This window comes from Castor canadensis, chromosome 7 (genome assembly GCF_047511655.1).
Source record: "Castor canadensis chromosome 7, mCasCan1.hap1v2, whole genome shotgun sequence".
Lineage (NCBI taxonomy): Eukaryota > Metazoa > Chordata > Mammalia > Rodentia > Castoridae > Castor > Castor canadensis.
The window spans coordinates 89,965,302-89,989,424 of record NC_133392.1 but is presented as its reverse complement, the minus strand read 5'-3'; the positions used below and the strand labels follow the sequence as shown (position 1 = coordinate 89,989,424).

Sequence of the window (24,123 nt, the reverse complement as noted above, 5' to 3'; positions counted from 1 at the left end):
TGTTTATAATGATAATGTTAGGGGCTTTTTTCCCAGTTGATGTTTGACTACACAATAACCTGTATCTAAAATAAATTTTATTTTAGATACAGTAACCTATGGTAAGTCTATTTGATGTTATTTTGCTGAAGAAATATTTAATTGGTATATTTCGGTTTTTTTCCTTAGTCTACCATAACTTTCATATATCCTTTTGACATGACTGTGCATTAAGCCTATATTTTTGGTTTTGTTTTTTATAAAGAATGCTGATCTGCATTTTCCAATTAAATTCCTGGTTGGGTTTTAACTGAATAAGAAAAACATATAGCTTACCCACCATTTTACCCAGAATTGAATAACCTTTTTGGCCTGGCAATCAGGCAAAAATGAACACTATTTGATCCAGGGTTGCATTCTGGCAGATATGTTGACACAACCATAACATCACTCATGTTACTTGTGGCACCAGGCATGCTTCTGTGACAGTTCTGGTATTTCCTATATCACACAGTCTACAGGATTCTGAAATCTGTAGTAAGTTAGTGCATAAAGACATATTTTAAAAAAGAAAAAAACAACTTACGGGAGGTCCAGTGTCCCCTTTTGGCCCTCTCAGATACTCCATTTCGAGCATTGTATTAAGATCCTCATAATAATAATAATCATAGAGCTCAGTTTCATAGCTATTTTCGATGGGATAAGTAGAATCAGGATAAAATTCACCTTCCTTCCTGAGATCAAGGTGGTTATCCATAGATGGCTCATCTGTCACTCTATACAAGGTTGTGTTTAGAATCTGTTCCATTTCTGTGAGTTCGTTGGTATGTAGATTTGCTGTGATAGCCTTCTTGAGAGTAGCAATTGTATCATGACTTGTACGTGAAAGAATAGATGACATCTTCGTAAGCGGTGACAGACCGGTTACTTTATCATCTTGTGTAACATTTAAGAGAAAAGTAAATTTCTCCTCAGTATTCATTCTTGCTTCACTGAGGCGACGATGGCTCATTGACAGGCTTACATTTGTTTGAGTATGCTCCTCGGCAGTGATTTCTTTGGCGTGAATCCCATAATTTGTGAGATCCAAAGCGGAAACATTTCCCAAATAAAGAGAAGTTGACTGAGGTCTTGATATCTGGTGTTCCTGTCTTTTATGTGCTGTTGCAGAATCATCCTTTATATTTGGAATGCTTTTGCCTTCGGTAAATATATCTTCTGACTGTACTTTTTTACTAAGTCCTTTGGGCAAGAGAGAGTGTTCTGCTGTTTTAGTTGGTGTGGTAGTTGTGTGAGGAAGGCTTGTTTCAGGTTGGAATTTGTCTGCATATTGACACCGCTGTTTCACATATCTGCAGTAGTCTGCAGATGCTTCTACAGAAGGAATAATATCCAACTGACATACTATTCCTTCGAAATGGACAGAATTATTATTCATACTTCCTAAAGTAAACACACTCTTAGAGTCAAAGGTCTGAACTTCTAAAATAGTCTCTTTGCTAAAATATTTCTTTCCACACTCAACAAACATTGACACAACTTGGTTTTTAATGGTAATGGCAAGTAAGTGCCATCGCTCATCATGAACACTGTAGTCGAAAAATACAGACTGCTTTCCTCCAATATAGATTATTAATTTTTTGGGTAGTAATTGTACTCCTAATTGCAGCCTATTTTTATTTCTGATGCTGAAAAGAAATGCATTGTTCACTCTATGTGACCGTACACCAATTAATACTGTAAATGGCTGTCCTAAATTGGCTGGTAAAATGTTCATGAGAGGTGACTCAATATATGCATCATTTTTTAAAATGACACCTGATTCTGTTAAGTGGACCCCCTGAGGTAATGGTGTAGATGGCGAAGGTAGAGAGGTCACTGATGATGAATCTCTTACATCTTTGCCTCCAAGGCCTAGCTGATGAAGAATATCTATGCCTGGAAATTAAAAAGAGAAAGAGGAAAAAAAAAAGAGAGAGAGACTCTTATTCTTATGCATTCATGTGCTCAAATAAATGTTTGAGTATAAGAAAACCTTCCTTGTATCATCAGTAATTTATGAAATAAGTCATCTCCATGACAACTATTGTCTAGATAATAAGACATATGGAGAGGAAGAGAAAGATGTTACACTCAGTAGTTTGAATATGTGTGCATACACACAGACATATACATCAATATATTGTAACCCAAAATTTAATTTAAAAAAAGTTTCTCTCATTTTTTTCCATTTGACTAGGACTCTTGTTACTCCAATGTATATGTTCAATGATTTCCAGATGCTATTTACTTCTTTAACTTACAACTTAAAAAATAACATCTATGTTAAAGAGAAACTGGGATCCTACTTACAAAAATAATTTATAATTTGGATTCCATTTTATAAATTAAGTTTATACAACCCCCTAAAATCTAATTTTTAAGTTGTTTTCCTTTATAACCTACTGGGAATTCACAAGTCACACAGAAACTCTTTCTATGCCTAATACCTTAACTGTGTACTACATTTAAAATACTTTGGTTACCAAAATCCTTGGATAATTCCTGGACAAGAGAATTTAAATTCATTTTGTTAGCAATCAGCATACTTTTTCTGTTCAAGTTTCTCTCCCATTTTTCTAGTCCTCTGAAGCAATTATTATCCAGTTTGTGGACTATTTTTCAATATTTTTTATGTAATAGATTTTTTTTTTTTGCACTTTACCATCAGGTCTTTTAATCCATCCCTTCTGAAGGATCCATCCTGGTGGAGGGCAGCCACCATGAGTCCAGTAGCTGATCTGCAGGGACAGAGGCTAGGCAGCAGGCACCACCTCCCCACACTTCCTCAAGGCTCCCAGCAAGAGTGCTCATGTCCTGCCTAATGTATGAAGTACTTCTGATGGGGAAATTGAGGAGACACTCCTGATGGTTGTAACCATGTCCATCCCTCCACATGGCTTCTGGGAGCTGGACCTCCACTTCTCCTCCTTGTCCACAGATACTATGCACTTTATATAAAATAAGTTTATGTAATATGGGGCTTTAAAACTTGATTTTCATTATATTATTGCAGTAGTATACTGCATATCTCCCTTATTCAGTTACAAACTCACAGAAGACAGGTTCTGTCTAATTCAATATTGGATTTGTATAGTACCTATTGCGTAAATTGTTCTAGACTTTTTGAATGGAAGTTTGTCCCACCAGAACCTGATCAGATTTCATATTTACCTTTAGAGTCATTGAAAATGCTATTTGCAAAGAATGTTGAATCTTTTCTTCAAAATATAGAATGGTTTAATCAACTGTATGAGCTTTATTATTCTTTGGGCTATAAATTTTTCATCTCTCTGGGTGTGTGCAAGTATGTGTGTGTATTGCCAGCTAGAAATATTAAATAATTGGGATGTGTGAAGAAAAATAAAAGTTTTTAATATCAACCAGGAATATTTGGCATTATCTTAATTTTCCTTTTGTAGAAAATCAGTAGCTATTTGATAATTTATGTTCATTACAAAAACAACCTAAGTTCCAAGTCTGACAACCATGTAAAATAATGAAATAATTACTCAATATATTCATATGTAATGTAGCAATATAATTGAAATGTTTCATCATAGAGATCTTCACAAGACACTCAAGAATTTTATTTTGGTGTTAGAACCATCATTTTCTTAATGAAATAGTTGTAATTTTATAATAATTATGAAGGATATGAATGTTTATATCCAAGGAATTGTATAATAGTTAAGTCACACATTTTTCTGCAAGATATTCTTAACATCTGTGTAGAATTTAATTACCTCCAGGGACTTGGGTGGCATATTTTAAGAAAGCCTCATATTATCACAAAAATCTTTGATTTCTAATGTCTTATTACTATAATTCATGCAAATTTTTAATTATAATCCACAATGTGACTGTTTATTTTAGTATACAAAATAAATTACTGACCAGCTGCCTTAGTCAATTGTACTTATCCCTGATCTTCAACGAAATTCACCCTCCAGAAACTTATGCCATGTTAGTTTGTTACTTCAAGTATCCTAGCCAAATATAACCTGACTCTAAGGTATGTATATCTGAGAATGCTATGGAAGAAACACTGTTTCTTTGAAAATTAGAATGCTTAAAGTCATAAACTTATAAAATCATAAAACATATGAGTTATTTTTCTGTGATCCAAATAAGGTGCTGTTACACAAAAGGAGTCACACTTGTGACATCAAGGTCTGCTCTTTGCCCCAAGAAAGCCATCCCTTGCAAGAACTCCTCCATCTATGATAGCCTCAAATTACTGATTCTATTAAAAGGAAATGTTAGGAAAAGTATTATTGAAAACTTTATAAAGAAATATTGAAAGCACAAATACGCATTCTATTTATATGTGTATGTTTTGTATAATTCAATTTTATTGGAGTATTTATGACAATCTATTTTATTTTTTTATTTTTATTGTTTTATTATTCATATGTGCATACAAGGCTTGGGTCATTTCTCCCTCCTGCCCCCCACCCCCTCCCTTACCACCCACACCACCTCCTCCCTCTCCTCCCCACCCCCTCAATACCCAGCAGAAACTATTTTGCCCTTGTCTCTAATTTTGTTGAAGAGAGAGTATAAGCAATAATAGGAAGGAACAAGGGTTTTTGCTGGTTGAGATAAGGATAGCCAAACAGGGAGTTGACTCACATTAATTTCCTGTGCGTGTGTGTTACCTTCTAGGTTAATTCTTTTTGATTTCACCTTTTCTCTAGTTCCTGGTCCCCTTCTCCTATTGGCCTTAGTTGCTTTTAAGGTATCTGCTTTAGTTTCTCTGCGTTAAGGGCAACAAATGCTAGCTAGTTTTTTAGGTGTCTTACCTATCCTCACCCCTCCCTTGTGTGCTCTCGCTTTTATCGTGTGCTCAAAGTCCAATCCCCTTGTTGTGTTTGCCCTTGATCTAATGTCCACATATGAGGGAGAACATACGATTTTTGGTCTTTTGGGCCAGACTAACCTCACTCAGAATGATGTTCTCCAATTCCATCCATTTACCAGCGAATGATAACATTTCGTTCTTCTTCATGGCTGCATAAAATTCCATTGTGTATAGATACCACATTTTCTTAATCCATTCGTATGACAATCTATTTTTAAAAATCAAATCTCTTTGGACATTAATTACTTAAAAAAATCCTGATTGCATTCCTAAAATAAAATCTATGTGTCAGTTTTAAGTTATTCTTTTGATAACTTGTTAGATTCTTGACTAATAACTTATATAGAATCACTGCTTCAATCTGAGTTAGACTACATTTTCTCTTATTGTCCTACTTCTATCAGATGATAATATTAAAATTTTATTATTTTTATGGCATATGAAATTTAAATGATTTCGGGATTATCTCTTTTCTCAAAAGTTATATGGAACTCGTCTGTAAACCACTTTTATCATGTGGGCTTTCAGATCATCATTCACCTTCCTAACTTTTTCTGTGTGACAGCTAACTAACCTACTTTTAGAAGGGCAATTGCATGCTTCTTTCCCACAGAATGGCAGGTACATTATGAGCACCAATGACTATTTCTCTTTGACTGCATCTTGAGTCAAATTTAGAAATTTGTATTTTTTCTAAGAAATAATAAATTCCCTCTTGGATTTCAAGTGTATTACTCAGAAATCTTCGTGTAATATTCTTTTATAATTATCTTTGTTCTATTTCTATGGGTTTTTTTTTTCTAATTTTGATATATTGCTCTATTTTTAAGACAGTGTCACTTTTGGTCATTTCAGAACTATAGCCTTTGGATTTATTTTTTTCCTGTGTTTTATATAATCAATTAGCATCAGTGTGTATCTTCCTGATCTTTTCCTATTTTCTTTTGGTTTATTTCTTTTGTATAATAACTGAAGTTGAGTTACTTAATGCTTTGTTTTTCCTTTCTTCCTTGATAAAGGTATTTAATCTTTAATTATTGCTTTAATGGTATCCCATAGATTTCAATACATGACATTTTCATTTCTGTTGTTTTCTGAATACTATTTTTATTTGTGGGTTCCCTTTAACTTTTAAAAGTTATAAATTTCTAGTAACAAGGGTTTTATTGTCTTGTTTTCTGGTTTTGTTCTTATCTAACTCAATAGCATTGCTATCGGATAATGTGTCTCATTTGCACTTTGTATTTTTAAAACTTATAGCACTTTGTATTTTTGAAACTTAATTAACCTAATAACTGGTTAATTTCAATGTTTCATAAGCGTTTGCAAAGGTTTTTAATGAGAGAAATATAATACACACTGGTTAATTATACTTCATTGTTACTTATATCCTCTTTATCTGTTTAGTTTTATTCGATGAATCTATCGTAGGCTGAGAAGTAAAGAAAGTCACTTACCACTAAGTCTCTGCTTTATAAATATTGACGTAATGATTTTAATATGTAGATCATCATAAAATTGATATATTTGAAGGATAGTGTACCTTTTTGAATTAGAACAAAATCTCCTGTGTCTAGTTTATTACATTTTTGGCATTCTCTTACCTGGTAGCAAGACTAGTTTCCATTCTCTACACTCTTTATGTCCACTTGTCTGTCATACTTTTGCACATGTTTTTGTTTTCCTCTACTTTGAAACATATTAGCTAAAGAGGAAGGGGTGGGATATGTTTTGTAATCCAATTTAGAAACTTTTTTCTAAATATTTAAATTAAATCTACTTACATTATTATGATTTGTTTAATCTATTCATTGTACTATTTTATGTTTTACCACTTTTATTTTTTAAAGTCCTTCATTATGAGGTTTGTTTCCTTTGTTTTTGTATAGAGTTCTTTTGAGATTTAGAATGGTTTATATTTTTATTCTAAGGGTTACCTTTAAAATTAAAAACGTACATAATGCCCTTAAGTCATTTCTTTAATATATGTTATTTCCTTCTTTAAACTATGTTTTGTTTCTCTCCGCTTTTATCTTTTCATACTATACCATCTAATTTTAGTCAATAAGTATTTTTGTTAGTGTTTACTGTGTTGTTAAATATTTTTATACTTCTTGCTAGGCAGGTACTCTACCACTTCAGCCGTGCCACTAGTCCTTTTTGCTCTGTTTATTTTGAGACAGGCTCTTGCTTTTTTCCCCGGGCTGGCCTGGGTGGAGATCTTCCTATTTTACACTTCCACCTGTGGCTGGAATGACAGGTGCTTACCACCAAGCCCAGCGACTGGCTCAAATGGGTTCTCATGAACTTCTTGCCCAGGCTGGCCTTGAACCATGGTGCTCCTAATGTCAGCCTCCCAAGTGGCTGGCACCTGGCTAAATATCTTTATACTTCTTTTATTTGACTTACCAACTTTGGATAATATTATTTAATTCTTAGCTTCAACAGATGAAGCAATCAGTAAAATTAATCTATTCCCCATCATTTTTTTCCTTTTCTTTCACCTATTTTTTTTTGGTGGTTGTACCATTCCTACATTGTAAGCATATATGGTATTAAATTTTGCTCTGCTCTCCATTTTTTTCTGATAAATAGATCCAGTCTTTTGCAGTGCTTTCCTCAGTCACTTCTCTTTTTCTGAGGTTTATTCTCTATTAGTTTCCTCAAGAAGTGTTCAAGGGAACATTTCCTAAGAACTGGACTTTTCAGAATTGCTTGTTGTATCCTTATAAAAATAAAAATTTATAATAAAATTCTTTGCTGATACTTTCTTTCCTTAGAATATCTTATGGATATTGTTCCACCATCCTCAGGTGTTGGATACTATAGTAGAGAACTCTGAAGTCAGCTAATTTTTTTTCTCCTTTAGGTGACTCATTCCCAAAAGAGTTGTTCTTTATCTCTGAAATGCAGTGACCGTATAAGAATATGACTCCTTTTGTACAAATGTTTCCAGGGGAGATTACGTCCATTCATTGTATACAACTCAAGACTTTTTAAACTTCAGCAGTTTTCTTAAGTTGTACCTTTGAAATTTTATTCTATTTCTATTCATTTTCTTCTTCAAAAATTCCTATTACATGTATGCAGAATCACACTATCTTCTACATGCATCATTTCTCTGTAATTCTTTTTCTTTAGTTCCATGTTTTCTTTCTATTTATATTGTTTCCTATGATATTAATTTTTCTTTATGTTACTTCCAATTTATCTCAAATTATAAGTTTTTTTCTATGACTGCTGAGCTCTTACAGCTTACAATTCCTTATCCTTTGTAACATCTTGCTATCACTTTCTGTCCCTTGATTCCTTATGTTACTGCTTTATCATATTCCTTTATATATTTTATTTTTCAAAATATTTGGTTAGAGTCTTTATCCGTTTATTAGCAATAGTTTTTGTGTACATTCTCATTTTTGCTGCTTTCCCTTACATTTTTCTCATTGTATCTTTCTACTTATGCTGTATCAACTTTTTTTTAATTACTCACTGTTTCCTAGCCAGGCAATTTATAGAAGGATGCTGTGAGGAGAGGGCCATGCCTTCCAAATCTCAAAACTGCTTCAGTGCTACCAGAGTTTCCTTTTTAAATGACTCTTCTAAAATGACACAGCCCCGCCCTTTCTCTGAACCGTACCTAGTCCAGGACAACTGCTCCAGCTAGCTTTGCCAGCAACCTCTCGTTCTCCTTCTTCGGTGTTCACGCCCATTGGTACATGCTTCAGAATGAATCCTTCAGCTCAGAATGTGGATTGGGACATTTTATGAAATCTTGTCCTACTTGGCCATTTCGTAACTATCTGTGCTGTGTTTCTTTATTGTACTTTCTCTGGTGAGTTTCTCAGATCCTATATCACTTCTTTTATACAAGGGCTAATGCTGAGTGCTTCAAAGTCTGCTCCTCACCTTCAGAAGTTTGATTTTGCTGGGACTTTTTGAAATCTTACTATTGAGCTTATGTGACATGTTTTTCTCTGCATATTTTGGAGGTTTGCAGATTATATTCTGCAAATGAAGCAGATTATTTTCTGAAAATGAAGCTTTTAGATTATTTTATTTACATTGGTTTTTGTATGATATACAGGAACAGAAACAGGACAGTATCTCATGCTTTCATGTTTATAGTAAAATCTATGCCCATTTCACAGATGAAGAAGCTGAAGAATAGAGAGATTAAATAATTTGATCAAGATCCCAAAGCAGATAAATGGTAGAGCTGGACACGAGCCCCATCAGTCTGACTTCAAAGTCCACACTGCCTCACAGTCATTGTATTTCTCATACACACATATCCTTTTGCAAACCTCATTAATGAATCATGGCAGCATTACTTTTCCTCCATAGAAACCCATAGTGGGGATGCTCTCTACAGAGTCACTAGAATTCATGGCTCACGTGAAATTGAACTGTCACTCTCGTTTTAAGCTTAGATACCTGAGTGTGAGTAGACTTAACAAATGTTTTGAACAGATGTTGAGAGAAGAGAGAACTCGTAAGAGTAGAAGGCACATATGAGAGGAGCTGAGGAGAAGAGGAAGGGAAGGAGGAGAAATTCCCACCCATAGGACAAGCTTTTTAACATTAAACTCAGGTCTGGCCCCAGAAATCACAAAATTACTATTTGGAGTTAAATTTAGATTTTGTTTGTTTGTTTTAGTGGTACTGGGGTTTGAACTCAGAGGCCCCACACTTACTAAGCAAGTGTTCTACCACTTGAGCCCTTTTTGTTTTAGGTTATTTTTCAGATAGAATCTTGCTTTTTTTGCTGGGGACCAGCGTTTAATTTAGATATAACAATAAATAAATAAGTTGTCTGCAGTAAGTTACTTATTTCATGAGTGGGCCTACCACAAAATCAAATCCAGTTTAACTCACTTAGAAAATCAGTTACCATTTAAAGAATATTTGATTGTAGGTAGATGACATAACAAGACATACTGAAAACTGTTGAATAATTGTGGGTAGGAGGGAAAGGGTAAGAGAGAATAATAAAGGGGGTAAATTTGACCCAAGAATAGTATAGTAATCTCGAGATCCCACTGTGAAACCCCTTTGAACAATGAATATGGAATTAAAAATGAAGGACAGGATTGTAAAACAGGTCTTATGAGGAGGTAGGGAGAGGGGGCGGAGGGGATAAAGGAGAGTTGAATACGGCTATGAACTTTATATACTTATTTGAAACAGAACAATGAAACCTTTAGTAATTGTTTGAAGCAGCGGGGAGGGGAATGAGGGAGAGAGATGGTGGAGGTGAACCTAACCAATGTACAATGTAAGAATATGCAGAAATGTCACAATAAATACCTTCTATACAACTAAAGAATATTTTTTAAAAGAATATTATCAACCAGCCACTACATTAAGTGCTTTACATTTTTACAAAGTACCAATAATGTTGGCATTTATCACTTCATTTCTCTGTACCAACCACTGTTCTCAGAACTATCACAGTATTGCCATACATTTCTCACAATAGGCCTATAAGTAAGTGCTATTGTTGTCTCCATCGGACAGCTGTAAAATGTAAGTCATGGAGTTAAATTATTTGCCCAAGGTCACCTAACTAGGAATTGCAGAGGCATAATTTGAGCACAGGCTATCTCTAAGAACCAATCTCTTGACCTAATACACATCGCCTAACAGCAGAACTGACTGTAATTCCTTCCTCTTTTTGCTTCTAAAGATTACAATAAACAGTGGTGTCACCAAGACAACGCCTTATTCTTTTTACCATAAACACCAGGCCTAATGACTTCATCCAAATCATAGCTTCAACAACCACATATTCTGACTCACAAATTTCTCTTCTGGGTTTGCATATCCAATTTCCTATTAAATTTATCTAGTAGAGATTAGATGTCCCTAAAGCATTGCTAACTCAATATATTTTGTATAAACCTTGTTTTTCTTATTTCAGTGTTTTAATGAAGAGCACCACAACCACACAAGCAGCCAAAATAATCTGTTTGTAATGTAAATCTGATATGCTACTCCCCTGATCAAAATCCTCCAATAGCTTTACATCTCATGTCTCATCTCACCTGTCATTTTATCTCACCTTTGCTCCAAATGAGCCTTTTCTTATTTCTTAAACCCACTCAACTCATTTTAAACTCATGGTGCTTAGGATGCTCTAAACCATTATTCATTACTTGAACTACTTTTTTTTCTGGACTGGGGATTGAACCCCAGGACCTCGCATGCTAGACAAGCACTCTACCATTTGAGTCACATCTCCAGTCCTTTTGTTTATATTTTGTTTTTTGAGTTAGGGTCTTATTAACTTTTCCTAGCCTGGCCTCAAACTTAAGATTTCCTGCTTTTACTTTCTGAGTAGCACAGATTACAAGTGTGAGCTACTAAGCCAGCTTCCTTGAACTAATTTTAATCTGTACCTTTTGTTATAATAAACTATCACTGTGATTATAGCAAAAGTCAGTGAGTTCTGTGAACCTACAAGTGTTACAAAATTGAGGGTGGTCTTGGGGCTTCCAAATTTGAAATTGATCTCAAAACTGAGGGTGAGCTTGGGAACCATCCTCTTACTTGATACTATCACTTACTTATTTTTCTCTTCAGTGATAAATCTGCTCACTCCACACCATTTTCCACTCTGCAGACTTTTAGTTCTTCTTGGGTTTCTTGTTATATCAAAACTTATCAGAATTTTTCAATCCAATTCTTCAGATTCCTTCTAAAAGTATCCTGTCATGCCAAGTTTTACTTACCCTACAAGACTCAATTCAAGTGTTATTTCCTTTCTTTTCATTTATTTTTTTAGAGAAAGGTCTTGCTACGGTGTCCAGGTAGACCTCAGACTCTGTCTCATGAGATCCTCTTGCCTCAGCCTCCTGAGAAGTTGGGACCGTTACTTCTTCAAGCTTTCAGTACATGTTTTGCTTATTGTTTTTATATGCTAATGAGAAGTATTTTCTTTCTTAATATGATAATAAACTCCATTTTCTGCTTGCAAGGCTGGCACTCAGATATATATAGAAAACCCAAACTTACTTGTCCTTCATTTGAAACTTGTATAGTAAGCAGTATTCTTACCAAAAGTTAGAATCAAAGAAAGAGGGAGAACAGGAAATGAGGAGAGTTTGAGATAAAGTAAGAGGGGGAGAATAAGGGGGAAAGCTGAGTCTCAGTAGATGATAAATTATGACTTACATCCAAATTTCACACTTTAAATCAGTGATTATATGACTGACACTGGGAATAGGTGTTGTGAGTGACTATATTTGTTTTAGAAGTACAGAGAACAAAGCTATTTCACATGTCAATATTCCATTACATGTTGGGAGGATTACATAGAGATTTTTACATTTCTTAGTAATTGGTAGCTTAAAAGATTTTAAGAAAAGTTATCAATTTTGGGTAAAAAGTGAAAAGTAGTGTCACTTTATATAGTATAACAAATTATAATATTAACTCTTACTACTAAGGACCTAAATTAATATAACAAATCACTTAATTTTAATGACTTCACACTGCTTTAAATTTTCATATATCTTGATCAGTGAAGTCCCTAAAGGTATATTCTTTCTCATTTGTAGGAAAGTATATAGACCTTTACATACTTTTCCTTGCCAGTTTACCCAAAATGACCAAATTAATTAGATAATTTCCTTATATTCATCTTGTATGGTTTGGTATAATCTCAGTCACATAGTGCAGAAATTGAGACTCAAATACAGGCTTCCTGGCTCTAGTTCACTGAGTTAAGTAACTAAAGGAAATGGCTTAAAGAAAACTGTTTTATTTTACTTTTTCCCTGTCTTCATGATATAAGGACTTGGAGTATTCCTCTTTTTTTTGCTACTAAAATTTAATGTACCCTCATTATGTAACAGACACTGTGCTAAACATTTTACATGTAGTATCTCATTTTATCTCCCCAACAGCCATGTGTTATAAATACTATTATTATCTTTGCTTTAGAATTGAAGTTCGGAGTATTTCAGGAATTTGCTCAAGGGCAATAGCTCCTAAGTAGTGGAACCTGGACATAAACCCAGCTTCTGGCTCCAGAACACCTGTGCTTAAGTATTACCACCACACTAGGCATGTTAAAAGTAGCAATTGTTTCTTTCAAGTTTTCTTAATGTAAATAAAACATGTAATAAGCATTTGTCCTGCACAAACATATAAATGCAAACTTATTTGTAACGTAAGAAATAAAACTTTAAGCTATGTCTAAAAAATTCGTATCCAGTACGGGGTTTTGGAAGAAAGTAGATGGAGTTAACACAGCTAGAATGAACTGCATCTCTGTTAACAATAAAAACATTTAGGATTAATTTGTACAAAAAAATACTCTTCTTAGAGGTAAGTATTCTACTATGGATTTCTACACATGTGGTTTTCACCTAGCGCTCATGAACCTGAAAATATGGCATGTGTTGAAAATTGGTTACACATCCTGCATGGTATAATTTACTGTGGAGCAGTTTTGCAGTTATGCCAACAGCTGACTGGCAGCCAGCCCATCAATGCACTAGAGACACAAGGAAGGTATACTGTATCAGGAAAGAAAAGGTACCTATATCTGTGCAATCCTCAGAAAACTCAAACTACATAATTATCTTCTTTCTTGAAATAAAATCACCTATTCACTAGGTCATACCTAACTCTTGGTTATAAGGCAAAGATAAAATTTATATTTATTAATAAGATATTTAAAATGGCTTTCCTTAGCTGTGTTAAAATTTAAAGGAATAACTGAAATTATTTTTAAAATGTTATTTTTCTAGATATTTCAGTCTTGAAATAGTAAAGATGAGAATAAGAAAACATGGTTTAAAACTACATGGAAATGGATAGAGGAGATGGCAGCAGACAAAAGAGATCAACAGTGTTTGAAAATGAAAAGCCAATGAGTTAGTGGAGCTGAAAGACTGGATACTAAGGGTCTGCAGAGGCTGATGCTAACGGCAGGTGGAAAAGGCTCAAGAACTGAAGACCCAAAAATCACTGAGGTATGAGACTTCAAACTGCAGAATGGGAAGAGCTGCAAGTAAGTGAGGGGTTTAAACTTTGTATAAGAAGCTTTAAGACCAATTAGGAGACTAAAGGCTGATTATAGGTCCTGCCTGGTGCGGGGGTGGGGGGAGAAGAGTTGGGAGATGTGTTGAAACTATTCCAGGAACAGTGGTGGGGGGATGTATTTGACACATTGTAAGAACTTTCCTAAATGCCACAATGTAATGCCACCCAACACAACAATAAATAAATAAATAAATAAAAAGAAACATGGAACAAATCATAGTGGAAGATGGAGAAGTACCATATAGAGACTATGGTAGTCAGCCAAAATCTGCATATTAAATTGGGGGACAACCCTCTCATCCTAGAACCACTTTATAAAACTTTACTCCTAACAGTGGAAAACAGGATATTATTCTACAAGTCAAGTAATGGAGGATTCCTCTGTAAAGGAACTTTACAGTCTCAGACATATAGGTTACAGCAATTAGATGGTCAGCCAAGTTCCTACTCAATCGCTATCTATGTGAAATATCTCAGTAGTAAACCCTACCTGTGCAAATTGTTTCCAAGCATACTTTTAATGACCACAGAGGTACTGCAGTTACTAAGAATTTATACAAAATATAAATCAGATCAAAACAAAATTTGGAACAAAGACTGTGCAGAGCAAAAGAAAAGCTCAAAAATATTCTTCTTACCCTAGAGAGATAAGAGTAGATACTGCATCAAAGAAGAAAGAATAGGATGCTATTTTTAAAAATAAGAAGAAAAATCATGTGAGAAAACTATTAAAACATTTAAATATAGCAGAACTAAAAATGAGACTATTTGAAATAGTAACTTAATGAAAATCTCAGAAAATAAGATCTTAAAGGAAAAAAATGAGGAGTTAAATTCAGAGGATCCAAAAATTGAACAGAAATTTCAGGAAAAAGAAATAAATATATCAGAAAACAGGCAATTACAACGGAAAATTCCCAGAAAATGAAGCTAAGTTTTTACATTGAAAAGGCGTATTGAGTATCCAGCACAATAAACTGGGAAATGACTTGTACGAAGGCACATGCTCGCAAATTTCAAACATCAAAAATAGATGATTTGAAAGACTTTAAGAAGAGAATAAAAAGGAAATGATCAAGAATACAATATCAAATTTGTTAACAACTGTTCTGTAAGATAGAAGACAAAAGATGAAAGCCTTTCAAATTCAAAAGAGAAAATATTTACAGATTAAAATACCCTTACTTTAAATGTTAAGGTGAGATAAACTTACTCTTGGAAATGCAATGCTGCAAAAAATGTACCCCCCAAGTATATATTCTCATAATGCAACCAGAGGATACACTCAACCCAAATAAGGAAATAGACCATGACAAGAGAGGAGATGAGTTCCAAGAAACTGGATCTAACAGATGCCCAAACCCAAATCTATAGGAAGTACAGAGAACTAATAATCCACAGTAGAGCAGGAGAATTTCATCTTATAGAAGGAATACCTCCAACGGGGCTGGGAACATTGTAGTATTATGATGTGTTTAGGGAGAAAATATTTTTCAAGGAGGTTTTAGAACTCCTTTATAGTATCTGATAAAACAATTAATAACATAGAACACAGTGGGAACAAAAAAAGGAGCAATCTTCAGTATTGTGTAGGAAAAAATAAATAAATGAACATGTATAAATGATAATACTCATATGGCCATAATAAGGTAGGTTATGAATATTTAACCAAAAACTGATAAAATTAGATGTAGAAAGAAAGGAAGAAGGAGCATGGGATAATATAAAAATATTAAATCCTTATCATCAATAGTAGGAAGTCAATAAAATATTTTTGATAATGTTTTTCTAATTTCCTGATTAGATGCTACATATTGCATCATACCAATTTAATAAAAAAATTATTTTAGGAAAACAGTACTTTTTAAAGTTTCTGATAACATACTATTTCCACTTGATTTTTATACTTAAAAAAAATTCTACTTCCTAAAGTCTGAGAGGCTTTTAAAGGATTTTTTGGCAGTACTGGGACTTGAGCTTGGGGACTCACACTTGCTAGGCAGGTCCTCTACCACTCGAGCCACCTCCCTAGCACTAGGATTTTTCTTTTTTGCTAAGAACTGGCAACAGAATTGTAAGATCATAATAAGTCTTAAATTATGATATTTGTCCTGAAATAAAAGAACACATTTTGTATTATATAAATAAAACTATCTATTCATAAACATTCAATTTTTCCTATGTCTTTCTTTACTTGGATTTCTAATACTTTAATGATTCATTTTGTCAATTATTAAACTCATAAAGCCAGTGTCTGGCAATTGTGAAGCAAAGGAATCTGTAAGGGAAAAAGTTTGTCTTCAGACATGGTCAGACCTAGCTAGATTCAAGTCTTTGTGGTATAGACCTGGGCAAGTCACTTTTGGGATCTTTAGTTTCTGCATCTAAAATACCCACTCTGTAGGTTCATCTTTATGAGAATCGGAATAATATATGTAAATCATCAGCAAAGGGCATAACACAAAATGTGTGAGGAATTAATCATGGCTACCCCACTCTTTCTAATCTCTCTGTGGCTCAACAAGGTATAGGGCTAAATATTCTATGGGCATTTCAATCAAATTGCCGGTGTTCAATCTTGATTCTTCCATTTATTAGGCTATAACCTTTGAAGTAGTTCCCTACTCTCCTTAATCGATTTCAGCAATTCTATCATGGGCATAATTATAAAAGCCTTTGATAAAGCAGTGATGAAGAAAATATCTATTCTACAAGTACGGTGACTACTATACAATAAGAAACAGTAACAGTAATAACAACAATAAATTAGGAGATACAGTTTCCCTCTTCATCATTTCTAATAAAGCAAAAAGAAGTAACTGAAATGCATTGGTCAAGAATGGCATTTCGTGAAGTGACATGTACCATGTGGCCTAACTTAATCATTTCCCAGTAAAAGAGAACTAGATGATGCTTCCCAAGACATATTTTAATTGACCTGAGTGACATTTGACAGATACAGAAGGCTGACTGGGCTTATCTGTATCAATCCACTTGTCAATTTGGTCAGATAGAATACCATTCCTTCCTTTGCATCCCCTCCTACACATTTTCATTCATGACTTATTACTTGTCTTTTTCATACTGATATTTGACCATTAGACTAAATTGACAAGCAGCTTATGGAGTTGTAAAGCTGGTTCTCTCAGAACGAATAATTTGGCAGCTTCATACAACTCTACTACATAGAAGGCAGAGGAGAAAAAGATACTGAAGCCATGATAATGTCTGTTCAGCACAGTACCAGGATTCTTCTCTTTAACTGTGGTATTTATTTTAACTCTTAACAAAGCCATCTTTTTTACTTCGGGACTAGAGACATTATTTTCATTATGCTTCCATCACTGGCAATTAGGATGTTACTTGGGAAACAGTTAAAAATGTTGTTTAATAAATGAATAACGTAGGGTATACATAGACTTCTGGAACTCTTTCATCATCTGATCAGAGCAACAAGCTAGCAGACAAAAAACAAACACAAAACTATTTCCTAAACCCCTCCATTTGAATTAAATAAATTCCCAAACTCACTAGCCCACTAATATGCAAATTTTGTTTCCTAATGATGCAAATCTAGAAGGAACATGCTTGTGTTGTTTCAAGAAGTGCAAAGGTAATTCTGTCACAGTTTGCCACCCCCAAGAACTCCTACTTAAAATGAGGTCACAAGCAAAGCCTTTCTACTGTACAAAACTTCCCTTTTATAGAGTTTGCTTAAAAATGTAAGCAATTTCACAGATGGAAGATCCGAGTAATTTCTGAAAGGTCATATTTCTCCCCAAAATTGATTTCTCTACTCTTACATTCTCATTATGCTGAGTGGAATTTCTTATTATTGTTTAATGTTGAATTAAGGTTATGAGGCATGTACTTTTGCTGCCCAGAAGCAAAACATTTTTACAAACAAATAAGTGACCATGTAACTTACTTACCTTGTTCTTGTGCACAAACAGTAATCCAAGTCACACATAGCACAATAAAGTGAAGTGGTCGTTTCCTAAGAAAAGGGAGAAATCAGTTGTTGAACATTTGCAACCTGTAAGCCACATAAAATCCAAAATGAGCTTTAACACAAGATTAAAAATTAAACTATTGTGTTAATTAACTTGGGTAAGAGCAAAGGCTCTGGATTAAAGTTGCAGTTTTACCGTTGACTAAGTGACCAGAGCACACTTTTTCATCTCTATGCCTCTGATTCTTCATATGTTAAATCTACTTCCTAAATTTTGTTTGTTTGTTTGTTTTAAGATTAGATCTGTAATCCCAGCACTTGAGAGACCAAGACAGGAGGATCAAGAGTTTGAGACCAACCTAGGTTACACAGTGAAACCCTGTCTAAGAAAGAGAGAAAGAGAGAGGAAGGAAGGAAGAAGGGAGGGAAGGAAGGAAAGAAGGCAGGCAGGAAGCAAGGCAGGAAGGAAGGAAGGAAGGGAAAAGGAGAGTAAATAGGAAGGAAGAAAAGAGAGGAAGGGAAAGGGGAAAGGAGAGGGAGGGAAAAAGGGAAGGGAGTGGGAGAGGAGGGGGGAAGAAAGGGGGTGGGGAAAAGGATGGTGATGGAAGAAGAGGGGGACAGATGGAGACAGAGAGGAAGAAAGGAAAAACAATTTGCATTTATAAGGAGGCCCCAGGTGATGAGGATGCTACTGATTAGGGAATCACATTCTGAGGACCACTGCTTTAGAATAGATGATGCTCAAGAGACGATGTAAGGTTCACTTGTTGTGGATATTTTTGATCATGGCAGTACACTGGAATCACCTGCAGTTTTAAAAACTACTACTAACTGGGTACTGTCTTTCCCTCCCACAGAGATTCTGATTGTAATGTCTGTGGTATAGGCATTTTAAAACACTTACAAGGTAAGTCTACTGTACAAATAAGGTTGAAGATCATTATGTACATAACAATCTGTATATAACAGAAGTGTACTCAGACATTTAACAAAATTGGGCAAGTCTAAAAAAGTTAACAATATGGTAATAAACATCTAATAAAGTTTCAAGAAATAGAACCCATGATATCTGAGAATGTCTAACAAAATATGAAACATTCTTCATTTATCTGGCCTACTACAAAACTACAGCCATAACATAGCCAGACACATGAGGGTGAAGCTGAAAGAAGACCGTACTTACAATATTTAAGGAATTAAGATCTATCCCAAGTATCTTCCTGAGATGATTCTTAAAGAGCTATTCATTTTCTCTTTACCTGAAGGGCTGGGGTTTGTTTAGGGGAATGCCAGAAACCTTTTTGTACAGGGTAACATAAGATCCCTAGGAATCATGGTATATGTCTTCAGGCTACCGATACCTATTCCTACATAAATTCAATTTATAACAGTAAGGAGGACTTGTAAAATCTTGTGACTAGAGAACTTTTTCATGAGTTGGTTTTCATTTAAACCAATTGAAAAGTGTAAGCTAAATTGAGAAACATATACACGTGATAAATGTACAATACTTTCACAATTTCCACCACATTATATTTATATGCCCAAAAGTTATCTGTTGTGACAGCTTTACAGATTCTTCTCTTTACAAGTAGTTAAGATCTAGAACTAGTAAAATTACTGTTCTCCTTTCCCAAAATCACGGGGGTGTGGGGGTATTCTTATCATATCCTCTATTGAAAGACAAAAACTTGAATGATTCAGGAAGTAACATGTCACTACCTAATATACAATGAATTTCTCAAACTACCAATTCAACTCAATGGGTAATACTTATATAACTAACCCAACATGACGTATACTAGAACTTTTAAATCCAGGTTTTCGAGCAATTCATGAGTACAAGGGAGATACATGCATCAGAACTTAAAGACTCTAGTCCATAGGAGGGAGGAAAAATACACCTAATTAGTCCATTCTAGTAATATCACATTGTTAAACTGATTCTTGCCTAAACTAGCAAAGTTCCCAGAACATACTAGCATTAAATATTTTTTCAATGAATGAGGAATCAATCAACAAGACTATGAGGTGGTCTTGAGTTTCAACAAATAAAACTTCTCTAATGTCTTCTATCTGTATGCTGATTCTAAGATCAAGAAAAGTCAGGTTCCCCTACCCTCTGTGTGTGTTTGAAGGCCTTCCACTCTGCTCTCTGCAGCTCCAGTTTCAGACACGTCTTCCCTAGAATGTGTGCTCCAAGTTCAACGCAGGCCCTCAGGTGCATTGAGTTGTCTCAACCCAAAGCTTTAATGTTCCCAAGTCTGAAAAACTCCATGTCCTTTCTGCATAGGTTCAATCTAGATTTCATTTCTTTTGGTTTCCCTTTCCTTCCAGTATTATCCCTCTCTGCCCTCCCAACCTATCCAGAACTGCTCCATGCTCTTCCTGTATTCTAATTTCATTCTGGTATACTTGGTTGTTTCATTTACTATTTCCTCTATGGACCCTGCAGTGTTGGGAGGGCAGCAACTGTGTCTATCTTGTTCATTCAATCTTTATTGCCTAGAAAACCATGCTGCGTTTTCCACATGTTGGAGTTCCATAAACGTTTGTTGAAAGAATGAATACAAGATGTGTCAATGAATGATAGAATAATGTTAGGCTTTCATAAGAACAAAAATGAAATGATTTTTATTTCACCTCTCAGTTGCAAATTCTAAAATAAGTCATTGTTGCAAGGCATGTCAAGGAAGCTAGCACAGCTCTCATTTCCATAATAAAATTAATTTTTCTCCTGCAGCTTCACAGATTACCAAGCAGAATGTCTAAACCACACTCAAAAGTACTTTCCATAAATTTATTTCCTTTCCCTAAGATATCACTTTATTTTAAACATTTATTTAAACATACAGATAACTAAACAACTAGGAAGATTTTTCTATCTGAAACTTTTTAGTTGGTGTTTTTATAGAAACCATTTAATACCGTAATAGACTGCCTGGAAGACTTTCCGATTACATGTTAAATCAATAGCTAACGCTGATTTTTGGGCTCTAGTTTTATTAGTTCCCCCAAAGTAACATTAGGCAATCTATCTAAAAGCAGCCCCTCGAAAGAAAATGTCTGTCAGAATCCAGTTTTAAAACTCTAAGTGTTTTGGGGTGAGTAATCAGAACTATGATTTTAAAAAGCTGCTCCTACCCTTGCAGAACTTCACCACAAAAAAAGATGGTGGAAAATGGAACCCTCAGGGTTTCATTAAGGACTCTAAGGGCTGACATATCCCTGGCTAATCAGCAGTTTCTCCCACATCCCTTCCTCTTTCTTTAAAATGAAGAACTCTGAAATCTTTATGAAACTGGGCTTTTTTTTTCCTTCTAGAAACAACTGCTTGGCCCACTCATGAACTGCCTTTTCTCCCCTTTGCATGTGTGTGTTTAGAGCTGTGAGGTTCTGCAATCTGATGTAATTACGAATTACCCTTAATTCTCTGCAGCCCATCCCCACTGGCTCCTGTAATGGAACAAGCTGGGTGTCTTGAGATATCCAAGAACTGCAAGGCCCCTGACAGGGGAGGTCCCCTAAGAAATTAAGAAAGACTAGCATCTTCACCCAGAATCTGCATCTCTTACACTCTCTACCAGGGTCTTTTCCCCATTCACGTGTTGTAATTTTTCCTCAGAAGTTCCTCCTGTGTAATCCCTTCTATATGGTTGCTCTGCCTCCCTCCCCCCAATCATCTGGACCCAATTTACAAACCCCAAACTGCCCAAGAATTTATGCAGGGCCTTTTCTGGGAACGTCTGGAAGGGAAGTGTAAACCAGACAAGACAGAGGCCAGGAGCAGAAGATCTGCTTTAATCCACGAGGTCGGTCACAGCTACCAAGGGAAGTATTAGTCAGCGACGTGGGCCCCCAGCAGTGGCATAGGGAAAGCTCTCCTGGAGGGAGCCAGCAGGGAGGACAGCACGTGGAGGCTGCTGCTGGGCAGGAGGTTGGAGAACCCCCGCCTCTCCTGGTGGCTCTAATCCCTCAGGAACTCCCCACGGGGAACAACTGGAAGGTGAGCCCAATCCACCCCAATCCCCCTGTCCTGGAAGGTCCCTACAGAGGGACGTTTAAGCAAGAAAGTTGTTGGCCTGCCTAGGAACCCCGTGGGATCAGCATGAACCCCTGTAGGACCGCGACCGCATGGCTTCTCACGCCCGGATCTCCCTGGCCCCAGCACCAAGCCGCACACAGAATTTCGAAGGCCTGGAGATGGGGGTAGGCGAGGTGGGGTCGGAGCGGAAAGCGCGCGGGAGTCCCCGCCAGGCTGCCGCACGCGGCTGCGGAGCACGTGTGCACACAAACACTGCCACAAGGCGGTCTTCCTCCCCTCCCCGCCCCGCCTGCGCTCAGCTGATTCCGACCGCTCTGCCCCCTGCGCTCCCCACCTACTCTCCCGAGGGGCTGTCTCTCAGCAGAAAATCACCAGGGCTGCGCTCGCCCCTCTTCCCCCAGAAGCAAACTTGTGTGACCCACTGACTTCTTCCAGGCGGCACCAGGGCAGTCAGCCAAGGCCGCGCGCCCCCATCATCGTTCTTTTCCCAGTGAAGGGGTAAAAGCAGGTACGGTGCCCAAAGGGAAGGTGGGGTGCCCCTCAGAGCCTGCCCAAACCTCCCCACACAGGGTCAGCCCTGCCTCCGCGTTCTGTCCCGCTCTGTACCCTCTACCCCCAGCCCAGGTTTCCAGCGCCCCTTCCCCACTGACAGGCCAGTGATCAGGGAGCAACTTCGGGTCCAGTTGGGCAGTATGTTTGGCTGGCCTTCTAAAAAATGGCATTTGCCTCTGAATCCTTGGGTAGAGCTGCTACCCAACACCTGAGGTTCTGCAGGAACCCAATCTGTCCACCTGGCAACCCTGCCCCACGCTTGTGCCCAGCGGTACCGCTAGCGTCCTGGTGATCGCCAGGCTGCACATCCTGGGGAGCACCACCGGGAAGCAGGCCTTCAGCCAGGGCCCTTGGGAGGGGTAGGGAGGAGGGCGCCAGTGCTGTGGGAGTTGCAGCCCAGGCGGGCGTCGGATCCCGGCTCTGGAGCTGCGGGAGCAGGGGCCGAGGACGTCGGGACACGTGCCAGCCAGCTTTTCCTCCCGAGCCGCAGGACCGCTTTAGCATAAACTGAGACCCGCTGGCACGAGGCTTCCTTTCAAACACGGTCTTTTACAAATTGAAAAGACAAGGGGAGCATGCCACGGCTGCTCGCCGGCTCGCAATGCCAAAAAGTGCCAAGGAGCCGGACCACAGATCTCCAACCCTCTTGGTGGATCCAGGGGGTGGAGTGAGAGGCTGGTCTAACCCCCTACCCGGGCGGGTGGGCTACTTACGTTTTTGCTGTGGGGGAGACCTTTCCACGCCTTGTCCTGTGGGCTCCTAAATGCATTTGTATGCATTTGTCCGTGCAGCAAAGCACTAACAGAAAACAGAAGCCAATTCCGAACTGCTAAGGGTGCAGGTACTGTCCATGAAAAGGGGAGGAAAATCACATGAAAACCGTGCTCCGAACCAGCAACAAGGAGAGGGGGCAGAGGGAGAGGAAGGGGATCAGGCTATGTGGGCTAAGAGATTGCACGCGAAGGGGAGGAGGACACGCAGGCTTCCTGGTGCCCAGGGCGGGACAGGACGAGCCGGGGCTGCGGTCCCCTGGGAGGACGACTTCACCGGGCGCTGGCGGCCGCGGGAGCTCGGCTGCAGGCGCAGCCCTCGAGTTCACTTGCGGTTCAAAGGAGACCCTGTGACTCCAGTGGAGTCCTCTGCTTTGGGCCTGGGAGGAAAAAGGGAGGGGGAGGGAAGGAGTGAGGGTGGGGGAAGGAAGTCCTTGGGAGCAGCCCGCGCCTGAACATTTGTCAAACAAGCACACACACCCACTTCGCAAACCGAGTCGGGGCGAGGGGGTCGGTGGCAACTGCAGGCGCTCGGCGTTGACTGCCGCCCGCTGCTTCGCCTGGAAGAAGAGGAGCCAAGCAAATCCGGCCGGTGTTAAATTTCACCGCTCCCTGACTTGCAATGACATCACCAAACAGTGCACACCTCCCCCTCTGCCCCGCAACCTTCCCCCACCCAGAGCCCGCCCCGGCGCCCCTGCCCGCCAGCCCTGCAGGGTCGGGCAGGACTGGCCGCACCCTGGGCGCGCTTGCTGTCTGGGGCACCGCGTGACACTCTCCCTTCACACCATTAGGTGACTATGGTCCTTCCTTCTTCCTTAGTGTCGAAATACCAGTCCCCTTCGCGGCAGTCCCAATTTCATGTGTTCCT

At 37.6% G+C, this 24,123-nt stretch overlaps 1 protein-coding gene across 8 annotated transcripts in view; it reads right to left on the bottom strand.

Moving 5' to 3' along the window:
• Col24a1 (collagen type XXIV alpha 1 chain) overlaps positions 1-23,883 on the bottom strand; it is a 353,893-nt gene extending 330,010 nt beyond the window's left edge. For 5 of the 8 annotated variants that reach the window (XR_012449831.1, XM_074079547.1, XM_074079548.1 and 2 more), the window contains exons 1-4: positions 23,733-23,883; positions 23,196-23,326; positions 17,866-17,930; positions 566-1,917 (exon numbers count right to left, since the gene is read on the bottom strand). Coding sequence is in view for 7 of the 8 variants with exons in the window: in XM_074079547.1 (XP_073935648.1) it covers positions 566-1,917; positions 17,866-17,930; positions 23,196-23,251 (1,473 nt within the window). In the remaining variant the exon portion in view is untranslated. Of the gene's footprint in view, positions 1-565; positions 1,918-17,865; positions 17,931-23,195; positions 23,327-23,732 lie in introns of those variants that run through there. The other 3 variants (XM_074079543.1, XM_074079544.1, XM_074079549.1) reach the window with 3 other exon arrangements.
• Between the last annotated feature and the right edge of the window lie 240 nt (positions 23,884-24,123).